Source organism: Hemitrygon akajei, chromosome 10 (assembly GCF_048418815.1).
Source record: "Hemitrygon akajei chromosome 10, sHemAka1.3, whole genome shotgun sequence".
Classification (NCBI taxonomy): Eukaryota; Metazoa; Chordata; class Chondrichthyes; order Myliobatiformes; family Dasyatidae; genus Hemitrygon; species Hemitrygon akajei.
In genome coordinates, this window is record NC_133133.1 from 48,271,588 (window position 1) to 48,286,108 (window position 14,521).

Sequence of the window (14,521 nt, forward strand, 5' to 3'; positions counted from 1 at the left end):
AAGGACTTCGAACTGACAACGGGGAATCCATGTTCCCGATTCAACGATTTGAGTCCAAAAGGCTGGCAAATTTATTTTCTCACCAAAAATTCTCTCTCTCTCCAACACGTGAAACCCCAGCGGTCCCGAAAAGGCTAAAAGCCTGCATGAACTCCAGAGACTTTGATATTTCCATCGGACAATATTTTTACCCCTAGACAAATGATAGAGCTACTTCGTATTGTTGATTATTACTATACCCGCGCTTTAGATTGAGTATTGACGACGTATATTATCTGAATGTTTGTATTAACCTTACTTTTGTGCCCCTTTATAAATAAAAACATTTAAAAATAGTACCATCAGACTTCAGCGGACCTCTCTATCTTTGCTGGTAAGTCACCCAGTTACGGGGTTCGTAACACTACCAACATTGGAATGATACTTGGACTTCCTGTGCTTTACATCGTACTAATGTGCAGTTAGTAACAGAGCCCAATGTTGCATTCGACTAGCAACCAGGGAAGGAATGACCGTGCATGGTCAAAAATTGGCATCAAGGAGCGATTGTCTGTCAGGAGCATAACTGATGGAATTTCTTAGCAATAGAAACAATTGTGAGTGCTTACTCAATCTGGGCATAGTGGCTTTCTGCTTTGCTTAATGTCATTGATGCTAAAGTGATAGGATGTCCTTCACCTGATGGCATGACGTGTGAGGTAACCGCTGGGTGATGTGCTACATGCCAACTTCATGGGCAATGATTGTGACAAAGTTGCTTTGGCCTTTTTAATAGCCTCTTCATAGTGATCTGTCCACTGCCATTGTGTTAATTTATTTAATAGCTCATGAAGTGGTTTCAGCATGCTAGCTAGTGTTGGGCTTGAAATTCTGCCCTGTGTTCGTTTAGGAAGAGAGACAACCAAAACTTGGGTATATTGCAGAATTCGTAACTGGCACAGCGAATCGACGGAGTCGCTGGAGAAGGCGCGTTCCGACCTCCCCTTACAATCTGCTCTTATTTATATCCCTTTTCCCCCCAGCACAACCCCCCCGCTACATATTAGGTAACATCGGGCACTTGTGTCCATCTTATTGGCCCGCAGCCATATGCTCACGAGTTACCTGTTTCTTTTGTTTACTGAATCGCGTGACACTGGTAGTTTCGGTGTAGCGGGGTCCCCAGTTTCACTCCCCCCTCCCTCTCATTACGTGAGCCACTCCTGACCTGTAATGGCAGTCTCGAATTAACCCTAACATTAACCCTAACACTAGGTTTGGAACAAATTCTGTGTAATACGTTCGTAGTCCTAAGAAAGATTTTAATTGACTTTCATTCTGTGATGCTGGAGCCTCCATGATTGCCTTTATCTTTGACAATGCCTTGTGAAGCCCCGAGTTGTTGATCGCATGGCCCAAATATTCAAGCAAAGTTTCACAGAACTCATCCTTGTCCTTCCGAACCTTTAGCCCATATTCCTTGAGTGTTTGTAATGTAACATCCAAGTGTTGTAGGTGCTCATGCTCATGTTTCCCAGTAATAAGTAAGTCATCCAAATAGCATTGCACCCCTGTTAACCCACTCAGGATCTGTCCCATTGCTCGCTGAATAAGTGCAGGAACAGAGGTGATGCCAAACAGAAGAAGCTTTGGTTATCTGAACATTCCTTTGTGAGTCAAGGTGGTTAACAGTTCCAGTGACTCTGGCTCGACATGCACCTGCAAATACCCTTGACACAAGTCAATCTTGCTAAATGTTTGTTCTCTGGCCAACCCTGCAAAATCAGTCGTCCTTCCAATCAAGTGAACATTGTGCCCATTGAGTTTCTGCTGCTCTAACCACAAGCGGCCCAGAATTGCTGCATACCTACCTTTAACAACGTGCAGTGCAAGTTTCTTCCTGCATTTGTTCATCTCCACTGTGCGTTTTCTTTTGCTCACCCTAATTACACAGCGGTACACCACCAAAGTTACAGATTTTTCTTGCTGAAGGGGATAAAACAAAAAACCATTGCATGCGAACTCGTCAATTCATCACCAGTTGTTATGCTTGTGGTACTGGGAAGCCGGGTAACTGTGAATAACACCACACGAAAGACAGACAGGCCAGGAACAAATGTGCAGCTATTTATTTTGCTTGTAAAGACTTCTACATTGAATGCCTCCCACATTACATTCAATACATAACACACAAGGAACCTGAAAGAAAATTGTGTGACCTTTTACAAGCTTTCGTTGATGTTGGCAATATGGCAATAAATATTAATAATTTTTAATAAATGCTATGCCTTTATTTTGTACTTGAATTAATAATTTTCAATGATTACTTAACCATTAACAAAATCTTACTAAAAGGTATAATAGCCCATTGTCCATTGCACAGAAACTGTCACTTTGGGCAATCCAACTCTCCAAAATTTCCTCATTCACTGGATGGAGAATTGTGGATTTTGTCTGACCTTCAGTCAGACCCTTAATTTTCCCTTTGTTTGGATTCTTTATTGAATTTGAATTAAATATCATTCAAAAATATGATGTTACAGGATTTGTTTTTTAAACAATTGAGTTCTGCCTGAAATTAAGCCTTAATTCTGTTGGTCCAAGGCTGAATTCTCTACTTGTTTTCAAGGTTTCAACAAGTTTTCTCAGGCTTTAGTCTCATTAGTATGCTTTGATACTACATCAATGAAGAGCTGGCCTATTGTTTTTCCAAAGTTTCCATGATTAGGGTAACAAAATAAAAAAAAAACATTTCATCTCTTCAGTCTCGGTGACTTTTTGATGAGGTGACGAGAGTGATTGATGAAGGTAGAGTTGTGGATGTTGTCTACATGGATTTTAGAAAGGCATTTGAAAAAGTCCCTCATGGGAGGCTCATCCAGTAGATTAAGATGCATTGGATCAATAGTAAATTGGCCATGATGGAGAGGGTAGTGTTTGAAGGGACTTACTCTAGCTGGAGGTCTGTGATTAGTGGTGTTCCACAGGGATCTGTACTGGACCTCTGCTGTTTGTGATGTATATAAATAACCTGGATGGAAATGTAGACCAGTGGGCTGGTAAGTTTGCACATGATACAAAGATTGGTGTTGTTGTAGACAGCGTTGAAGACTGGCAAAGAACACAGGGGGATATAGATCAGTTGTAGATTTGGGCAGAGAAATGGCAGATGGAGTTTAACCCACCCAACTTTGAAGTGCTTCACATTGGAAGGTCAAATGTGAAGATACAGTGGAAGGGTCTTCTGGTCCAAATTCATAGCTCCCTGAAAGTGGCTACACAGGTTGGTAGAGTAGTTAAAAGGCATATAGCATGAGACATTGTTGAGACATTGAGTTCAAAGATCAGGAAATTATGTTGCAGTTATATAAAACTCTAGTTAGGCATTTCTGGACTATTGCATACAGTTTTGGTTGCCTCATTATATGAAAGATGTCATGGCTTTGGAGAGGATGAAGAAGTTCACCAGGATGCTGACTGGATTAGAGGGCATGAGCTATAATGAGAGATTGGACAAACTTGGGTTATTTTCGCTTGAATGATGGAAGCTGAGGAGAGTTCTGATAGAGGTTTATAAGATCTTGAGAGGTACAGATAGAGTAGACAGACAGTATCTGTTTCCTAGGGCTGAAGTATCCAGAGACAGAGTGCATGCATTGAAGGTAAGGGGGGTAATTTCAAAGATGATGTGAAGGGCAAATTTTTTTACATGGAGAGCGATGTATGCCTGGAATGCACTGCCTGGGGTGGTGGTAGAGGCAGATACATCAGGGACTTTTAAAAGACATTTAGATAGGCACATGAATGTGAGGAAAATGGAGGGATATGGACATTGTGTAGGCAAATGGGATTAGTTTAGATAGCCATTTGATTACTATTTCTTTTAGTTTGCATAACACTGTGGGCTGAAAGGCCTGTTCCTGTGCTGTACTGTTCTATGTCCCATCTTCTCTATGTCTATGTACACCATAAACCTACTGTTGCATTTACTGCACAAATTATAGGCATTTTATGTGCATTGCATTTACATGAAATTATTGTTTGAAATTGCTCCAATTATGTAAAATACTAAAATGTTAGATTATCACTGTCTTTAATTACTAACCTTTCATTTTTAAAACATCTATGATGTATTCTTTATGCATTATCATATAACACCTTCCAATCATTGTCAAAAAATACATTGTCTGACTTTTCGTGCATAGTATCAAGGCAAACAAGCTGGTTATAATTTATTCAGTACTATAAGCTAAAATATCAATATATGGAAGCAGATGTTTCATTGCAAACTCATTTTATATAGGTAGAACATCTGCTGTACAGTGTAATTTTTTAATATGAAAAAAATTGAATGTGATAACATATGTTTTAATATATAGGCTGTCTTATGGTCATCTTTCTATGACATTATATCAGTTCAATCAAGGAATAATGGTATTTTCAGTTTTGTTGTAACAAGGGGGAGTTGGGAGCGGACCCAAGTGCAGGAGACAGACACAGAAGTAGTATAAATAGAACTGGATTTATTGATAGTTACTACGAAGGCCAGGGAATGAGGACAAAATGTCAGCATGGATGTAAACATTGGATAACAAACCGGTAAAACTTGGACGACCTGGACTTGGACTTGACTCGGAACTTGGATCTTGACTCACAAGATCATAAGATCACAAGACAACAAGACAAAGGAGCCAGAAGTACGCCATTCAGCCCATCGAGTCTGCTCCGCCACTTCACCATGAGCTAAACTATTCTCCCATCTAGTTTCAATTTCTGGCTTTTTTCCCATATCCCTTGATATCCTGACTAATTAGATACCTATCAATCTCCTCCTTAAACACCCTCAATGATCGGACCTCCACAGCTGTATGTGGCAATGAATTCCATAAATCCTCGACCCTCTGGCTAAAAAAATTTTTCCTCATCTCTGTTTTAAATGGGTACCCTCTAATTCTAAGACTGTAGCCTCTTATCTTGGACTCACCCACCAAGGGAAACAGCCTTTCCCCATCTACTCTGTCCAACCCTCTCAACATTCAAAATGTTTCTATCAGATCCCCTCTCATTCTTCTATACTCTAATGAATACAGTCCAAGAGCCGACAAATGCTCCTCATATGTTAGCCCCTACATTCCAAGAATCATACTCGTAAATCTTCTCTGAACTCTCTCCAACATCAATACATCCCTTCTAAGATAGGGGGCCCAAAACTGCACACAGTATTCCAGATGAGGTCTCACCAGTGCCCCATAGAGCCTCATCAACACCTCCTTACTCTTATACACTATTCCTCATGAAATGTATGCCAACATAGCATTCGCTTTCCTTACTGCCGATCCAACCTGGTGGTTAACCTTTAGAGTATCCTGCACAAGGACCCCCAAGTCCCTTTGCACTTCCGATTTTTGAATTTTCTCCCCATCTAAATAATAATCTGCCTGATACAACTGTACATTTCTCAACATTGTATCTATCTCATCTGCCATTTCTTTGCCCACACTCCTAAACTGACCAACTCTCTCTGCAACCTTTCCGTTTCTTCAACACTTCCTGCTCCTCCACCTATATTGGTGTCATCCGCAAACTTAGCCATAAAAACATTTAATCCATAATCTGAATCATTGATATACAGTGTAAAAAGAAGCAGCCCCAACACCGACCTCTACGGAACACCACTAGTAACCAGCAACCAACCAGAATAGGATCCCTTTATTCCCACCCTTTGCTTTCTGCCTATCAGCCAATGCTCCACCCATTCCATTATCTTTCCTGTAATTCTATTGGCTCTCATCTTATTAAGTAGTCTCTTATGCGGCACCTTTTTGAAGGCCTTTTGAAAATCCAAATACACAACTTCCACAGCCTCTCCTTTGTCAATCTTATTTGAGATTACCTCAAAAAATTCCAATAGGCAGGATCTTCCCTTCATGAAACCATGCTGTCTTGGGCCTATCTTATCATGCACCTCGAGTTATTTCATAACCTCATCCTTGAGGATCAACTCCAATAGTTTTCCAACTACCGATGTCAGACTAATAGGACTGTAATTTTCTTTTTGCTGCCTCCCTCCTTTCTTAAACAGCAGGACTCAGACTCGGAACTTGGATCTTGACTCGGACTTTGAACTTGGGTCCTGACTCGGACTCAGAACTTGGATCCTGACTCCGACTCGGAACTGGAACACGGCTTGGAGCCTGAAACTGGGACATGATTTGGAGCCTGGAACTGGGACACAATTTGGAGCTTGGAACTGGGACACAATTTGGAGCCTGGACTTGGACACGATTTGTAGCCTGGACGCGGACACGATTTGGAGCCTGGACTCGGACTTGGACCACGAAGAGACAGAATACCCAACTCAGAGTAGCACCAAATGGCCAGACCTACTCAGCTGGAAGGACTTGGACAATGAAGAGACAGAACCACACAACGACAGTCCATTGGCATCTAGGCTTGGAGTGGCGGCCAAACGGCCTACAACACTCAGCTGGACGGCAGACTCTCGACTTGACCCCAGGAACTTGACTCGACCCTGGAACTTGACTTGACTCAACCCTGGATCTTGACTTGACTTGGGCTCAGAAGATGATCCCTTATTCCCAGTGGCTCGGAACATGCATATTGCATCAGCTACGGTGAGCAATTCTCAGCCGGACATGAAAATGACAGGATTCGCATCCCGACTCGGAGTTGCAGCAAAACAGCTGGATACAAAAACAATTGAATTCACTAAGCAGCCGCTGGTACCAAAGCAACTTAGAGTCCACGATTCTCGGCGGCTCCAGTGATGGTACAGACTTCTCGGCAGCCTGGAGCATGAATCGCCGAACTCGCTTCTGGTGACGATCCGACAACTGAGTAGCTGTAATCCGGAGCCTTTTATGTTGCAGGTTTGAAATTAAGATCAGGTGCCTTAATCAAGGCGCCCAACGGAACACGGGGAAAGGAAATAACTGGAAAGAGGAGTCCACAGACTGGACCGTGACATTTGTCTTATGTCTGCTGATTTATTCTCTCATCTTTGTTTCTGCCTCCCTTGCTGTTTTTCTTCACTACCATTAAGTGTATTTCTGTTTCTCTGTTTTATATTGCGCTTATATCTATTTCACCAACGCCATGGATGATATCTGATGCAGTATCATATACTGCGGTGGAGAAAGGAGTCCTCCACAACAGTAGGTTGCCAATGCAGTATATTGAGCTAGCTGCAAAGAAAATATGTCAATTGGTGAACCCCTCTTCTTTTTCATCTCTTCCCAACGGTTCTTGGGCCTGCTCCTACTGACATTTCCCAGCCTGCACTGGCAGACACCTCTCAGTCTCCACTCAGCTAATAGGATTCACCTACTGCTGATTCCAGACTCATCACTTGCAACCTATTCAAACTCAGTTCTCATCCACACTCCTTATTCACCCATTAAACCACCTAGTTTCAGCCTTTCTCCCTAAAGTTTACCCATTGCCTGTTCTGTTTAGTTTCTGTTCTGTCTTGATTTCTCGCCCCCATGGTTTGTTATGTTTGTGGGCGATTATTAAAGTTTTATCGTTCACAGCTGAATCATCTCTCCTGCTCTGTGTTTGGGTCAAGCCTCCTCTACATTACCTTACAGTAGTATTGCTTTCTTCATCAATGACTTAGCTTCACCCACCAGCTCTGCTTCTTTCTTCCCCAATCCTCACGCCATTGCACTTCATTACTTTTTTTCTCACTGCTTCTCCTTCACTTTCCCATGACCTATTCACCTTCTGTCAAATCATTCCCATCACTAATCTGCTCTTGGGAACAATATCCATTCTTTTCAGCTTGTTCTATTGGCTTTCATTTTATCTTTAAAGTTCCATCAACCATACTATCTCAAAGGCTGTCACCAAAAGCCCAGAAATACCCATAGCTTTAACCATTTTTCCCCTTATCTCTCCTTATTCCCACCAGATAACTTTTAGTGGCATTTAAATTCAATTTTGGTTTAAACTAATTTTTAGATAAGTATATAAATTCTGTCCTTTCAAAGATTCAAGGTACATTTATTATCAAAGAATGTATGCAGTATACAACCCTGAAATCTGTCTTCCCCACCGTCACAAAACAGAATAATGTAACTAACCAGTTAAAAAAACATCAAACACTCTCCCCCCACATGCAAAAAAATTTTGCAAGAGGTAACAAAAAAAAGAGTGAAAGCACAAAATATGAAACATAAAATCATTAACTTGTTTGGCTTGTTTCAGTACAATTCAGCTCAGTGCTCATTATTTGCAGGTTGTACTGATTCAAAAATTGCCCAAAAACAGCAACAAAAAAGAGAAACTATTACTAGAATTTAGAACTTATTATAAACCTGAATTAGAGTCCAGGTCTACAATCTGTGATTTAGCCTTGCTCCAGCACCATCTAATGACAGCGTTGAAGTAGAGAGAGTTCACTGGAACGTAAGGACTTTCTCTCAGAAGGAGGGAGTAAAATACTGCCACGTGCAGACGCTTTCTGTGGCGGCAATGAGCGAAAGGCTGCTGGACGGTGCTGAACACGAGTGAGAGGCTGGTAGACGGCGCTGAGCACTCAATCACACTCTGCTTCTGCCTCGATGATTTCCATTTCCCTCAGTGCTTTAATTGATGAAATAGGCCCCATCTCCCAGCTTCTGGCCACCATGCCACATCCTTTGGTTGCAGACTTGTGGAAAACTCTCAAAGACAGCGAAGTGCTGGATCGCTCGATTGTCCCGAAATCACACTGCCAGAATGTAGGTTATTGCTTCTAACAGTAGCTGAACCACATTTGAAATAAAAAGATGTAAAAGAAGTATAAGGAATTGCTTTGTGACCCGTCTTGAGGATGTCGCCTATGGTAGCATTGTTCACCGATGTAGATAAAATGTAGATAACAAGCTCTAACAGTGGCTGAACCTTATCTGAAATAAAAAGAAGTGAATGGAAATGCTTGATGAACTGTCTTGAGGATGTCACTTTTGGTAGCATTGTTCACTGATCCATAACTTTATCATCTATCATCTATCCAAATGTTCATCTTTACTAATCAGAATCTGATTCCGGTTTATTAACACTGACATATCTCATGAAATATGTCATACTGCAGCAGCAATACAGTACAATGTAGTGTTCATGGATTGATTTTCCATTCAGAAATCTGATAGCAGAGGGCAAGAAGCTGTTCCTAAAACATTGAGTGTGTGCCTTCAGGCTCCTGTACCTCCACCCTTATGGCAACAATAAGAAAAATAATAATAGATGACTCACTCAGAAGCTTGGCAGACCATGATCTTAAAGAGATGACAAGATCACACAGGAACATGGCTGAGCAAAGTACTTGTAAAGTTGTAGTAACTAATTCAAAAAGAAAGTACTGAAGTATTCAGTGGTTGAAGAATGTACAATGTCTTGTGTATCCATAATTAATTGATTCGTTTGTGTTACTGCAATCCCAACTTTCAATGGAAGGATTAAAATCAGGAAGTTGGGACTTTGAACAAATATTATTATTTCACATATGGATTTTTCCACATAGTCATTACAGCTCATTACAGGCCCTTCAGCCCACAATGTTGTGCCAAACATGTAACCTACTCTAGAAACTGCCTAGAATTTCCCTACTGCAAAGCCCTCTATTTTTCTAAGCTCCATGTACCTATCCAAGAGACTATTAAAGTACCCTATTGTATCCACCTCCACCACCGTTGCCGGCAGCCCATTCCATGCACTCACCATTCTCTGCGTAAAAAACTTATCCCTGACATCTCCTCTGTACCTACTTCCAAGCACCTTAAGTCTGTGTCCTCTTGTGGCAACCATTTCAGCCCTGGGAAAAAGCCTCTGACTATCCACACGATCAATGCCTCTCATCATCTTACACACCTCTATCAGATCGCATCTCATCCTCCGTCGCTGCAAGGCGAAAAGGCCAAGTTCACTCAACCTATTCTCATAAGGTACTCCCTCCAATCCAGGCAACATCCTTGTAAGTCTCCTCTGTACTCTCTCTATAGTATCCACATCCTGTAGTGAAGTGACCAGAACTGAACACAGTGCTCCACATGAGGTTTGACCAAGGTTTTATATAGCCGTATATTACCTCACAGCTCTTGAATGCAATTACACTTAATGTCAACCGATTTAACCACAGGTTTAATAGATACCATCTGACGACGGTGACTTCCACAGAGTATTATCCGCATGAAGTCCTTTTCTAAGGTGACTTCCAAAATGCAAGCTAACCAAATTTGTGGACAATATATCATTCGAATTCCATTTGGTTGTAAATGGAAGTTTGATCGTTTTATTTTGGGATTACTAATCCTGCATTATCCCTTTTCTTTTGCAGAATTGCATCCCCTGGGATTTGGAATTCCTCTGGCACAAGTCATCCTCAATGACTGTGCACGAAAGAAGAAGCACGATGAGGTGAAGGAAGGCCGGAGGGACTGTCTAGACCTGGAGGCATCAGTTCTGCGATTCCGGGCTAAGAAACAACACAAACATCTGGATGACAGTGATGTATTTTTGTTGTCTGAACCAGTAAAAGAACCCTTCTCTCCAACTTTTTTGGATAATCTCTCTCGAGGTCACAGACGGGTATGTTATATTTCCAATTCTAAAGACAGCAAGTATCAATGCATTAATGAAATGATAAAAACACAAAGAAATAGTTTATGATCCTAATGATTGAGTCTCCTTATTGGTGGCTTAAACTTCTATTTGAGAATATTATTAACTCAACATCATCTGATAGTATTTTGTTTTATTTTGGAATGATATGACAATTTCACTTATTCTCTGAACTATTTTAAAATATTCAAGAAGGAGGAACAGAAGATATTTGCTGATGAATCAAAAACATTTCTTTGAACAAATTCTGACTAAATTTCTTTCTTGCAGAAGTATTTGCTCCATATTCTTATGTTTGGTATCTGTAATATTACAATGTACCATTTCCATAAACAAAATAGTCTCAGTGTATCTGTCCATCTTTAATATTCATCTAGCACAAAACATCTCCAAATCCAGCACATGTAATGCATAGCAGGGGAGGGCTGCATACATTTGGTAATACCAAAAATTCAAAGTGCATTCATTATCAAAGTATGTAAGCAGTATACAACCCTGAGATTCGTCTTCCCACAGACAAACACGAAACAAAGAACAAAAACCATGGTGCCCATTCAAAGAAAAACATCAAACCCCCAATGCGCAAAAAAAACTAACTGAGCAAATGGCAAAAAATGAGTGAAAAACACAGAATATAATACAAAGCACAAGTTATTGAACCAGTCTAGTCATATTCAGCTCAACTCTTTTCAGTTCAATCTAGCTCTATATTGTTTGTTAGATACAAACTGCAGAGCCAGTCCACCCTGATCAAAATCACACAAAATATCAACAAAAAAGGAGTGACCAGGAGTCAAAAACACATTATAATGTGAACTACGGAGTCCAACCCACAAACCACACCGATTAAACCTTGCCCAAGACCTTGCTCTGATGATTTCCCAATCCAATTATGAGCTCCTAGTCATCATCCTCCTCCTCTCAGCCATTATGTGTGGTGTAATTACATCAAATAATCCTGGTGCCAATTGCTGTAGCTTAAATGAAGCTGAATCTCAACTTAAACCTATCAGTGATGTAAAAATGATTTCTAAACTTCTTGCCACTCTGTTCCTTTCTTAATGGTGCCTCCTCTTGAATTAATTGGGAGTACATTGCACTTTCTAGATGAATACATTATCATATATTTGTTCCTGTTAATGATGCTGGTAGAACATGGGAGGAAATTCTGTGCATTCCATGATTGCAGGGCGCTGTGTCTGTTGATTCTATCACCGATCTAGACGACAACCAGTCACGATTGTTGGAAGCCCTACAACTTTCCCTGCCAGTGGAACTGGAAAAGAAAAAGTTAACAAAGACCAAAAAGAGGCTCAGTCTGAACCCCATCTATCGGCAAGTTCCCAGAATAGTGCAGCAATGCTGCCGTCATATCGAATGCTATGGTAAGCAGTCATTAACATCAGCTTTTGTGCTATGGTGAATAGCGGAATATCCAGTATTGTGACATGTTCATTTTTATTTGCTTTGCATTTTAAACAATTTTTTTTTGGTGGGAATCAGATTCAGCAATTCTTTAAAGCAGAGAAAATGCAGCTCTGGAAAAAGTTTATTAATTTAAAGCAGCTGAGGTAACATCCCTCTTTTTAATGAAAAATAGGTTAATGCCAGATTTCCCAAAAATGTATATAAGCAAAATAACATTTCTAAATCATATCTTTTATAGCATCATATTAATGCTACAAAGGAAATACAATCTGAAATATTAAAGACGAAAAGAGAAAACAGAATATAAAAGAGGGTTAAGTACAGGAACCATTAAAAGCAAGCAACTATACATCTCAAAGGAGTAAAACAATTATATCCAGTGTAAATACTGCAAATCCAGTGCAAATCCAATACAAGTATAGCAATATAGTGTAAATTAGTGGTCACCAACCATTTTAAGCCCAAAATCCCCTACCTGGGCCTTACTGAAAGGCAAGATCGACCAACTAAATCATTTAGAGAGAAAACAGCTCAGATTGCACTTCCAACTTGAAGCCTTTTATTTGGGCTGATTGTATTTGAATTACATAAAATGCTTTTGTCAAACTTTCAAACTAATTCAAACAAGAAAGGACTGTAACTAGCATATCAAACAGGCCATAGTTGTCTTTCTTTAAGAATATTACAATACTTTATACCTTTAATTCTAAGTTTCATTATTTAGTTTTATTTCACCACAAAAAATAAATGAATAAAAATTGACTGTTGCACTCAGTGTGATGACTGGGGCTGAATACTTTCTGTTAGTTCCCTGAAATTTGGCTCATAACTACAAACAGCCAGTCTGAGACAGTCTGTGAGGTGTCTGTCAGTAAGACTGCTCCTGTACTTAGATTTAATAATTTTCATCTGTGAAAATGCAATTTCACGCAGATAAGTTGACCCGAAGTAGGCACTGACTTTCAGTGCAGATGTGGTGAGATGAGGAAACTTCTCCCTGCTGACAAGCCCCCAAAAGTCACCGTCCCTTGACCTTTCTTTAAGCTCGATGTCATTTTGCAAATCAATTATTTCCATTTCAATATCACTTGGCACACCAAATACTTGCTGGAATTTGGCTGCTATCTGTTCTATATCGACCGACAGAAATGGGTTTGAAATAAATGCAGCAATATCTTCCATGACGTTTTATCTTCCCAAAACACCGATCAAACTCTATTGCCAGTTTGTCTAGGTAAGCACAGTACTGCTCAGAGCAGAAAGCATTTTTGTCCTTGATGGCCTGTAACATTTTCTCCAAGTTGGGAAAGTGTGTCAGCCTCCTGTTCTTTAAATTTGAAATCCAAACACCGAGCTTGGCCTTAAACACATTTACTGCGCTTATCATGTGAGGCAGGTGTCGGTCTTTTCCCATGAGCTCGTTGTTCAGTGCGTTTAATTTCGCCATTAGATCTGTCAGAAACCCTAAATCCAGTAGCCACGCATCATCTGACAGTTCCTCGTGCTCCTCGTTTCTTGTTGACAGAAAAGTCTTTATCTCAGGCAGCAAGTCAACAAATCGCCGCAACTCAACCACCGAACATCAGCATGAAGAATTATGTCTCCGTAAGCGACATCGAGCTCATCCAATAACGCCTGAAATAAGCGGTGCTGAAGCGCTTTTGCTCGAATCAAGTTTATCAGTTTGACCACCAGTGTCATTACATGAGAAAAGTCCACGACCTTCCCAGCCAAGGCCTGCTGATGAATCACACAGTGATAATCCAGGAAGTTGGGAAAATCAGGGTCATTATGGCACAGTGCTAAAAAACAACGCACACATTGCGCATTGCTGGGGCCCCATCAGTAGTAATTGCCACCAGTTAATGAATGCGGATGTCATTTTCACTGACATATTTTTTAAACTCTTTGTAAATATCCTGACCTCTTGTTCTCTCCTTTAATTGCAAAAGAGTGAGGAAGTCCTCCTTTGTTGTAAAATCCTGGAAAGTCATTCTGACAAATACGACAAGCTGAGCTGTTTGCATTACATCAGGGATTCATCGAACTGTTGTGAAAAATATTCACAGAGTGACAAGTCCTTTAACCCTTGTCGATCCATGTTCTCTGACAGTGACTCTACCCTCCTTGTCACTGTTGCAGGGCCAATACACAATATTATGTATTGTGGCTATGATGTCATTTTTGTTTTTAAAGTCATTAAAAACAGTCTCTGTGGTAATGGTCATTGCTTCCTTGAATAAGTCGCCATCTGTAAAAGGCTTCTTGTGTTTAGCCAAAAGGTGACTTACACAAAATGATGCTTCAATAGCAGCCTTATTTTGAGCAGCATTTTTAGTGAAAAACGATTGCTGGGCCTTCAACCCCGATTTCAGCTCCTCAGCCTTCCTAGCATGGATTGCGCTCTTTGGGGGGTAGGTGTCTTTAAGTTTCTGGTGGTTGGTGTTGTGGTGCTGCTCCAGATTCCCTCTTTCAGTCAGTGCTTGTGTTT

General features: G+C 40.6%; 1 protein-coding gene across 7 annotated transcripts in view; it reads left to right on the plus strand.

Moving 5' to 3' along the window:
* The window catches only part of LOC140734355 (rho GTPase-activating protein 6-like), a 278,830-nt gene that overhangs the window by 192,372 nt on the left and 71,937 nt on the right, over nt 1–14,521 (plus strand). For all 7 annotated transcript variants that reach the window (XM_073058205.1, XM_073058206.1, XM_073058209.1 and 4 more), the window contains exons 4-5: nt 10,319–10,569; nt 11,792–11,987. In XM_073058205.1, the coding sequence (XP_072914306.1) occupies nt 10,319–10,569; nt 11,792–11,987 (447 nt within the window). The remainder of the gene's footprint in view (nt 1–10,318; nt 10,570–11,791; nt 11,988–14,521) is intronic.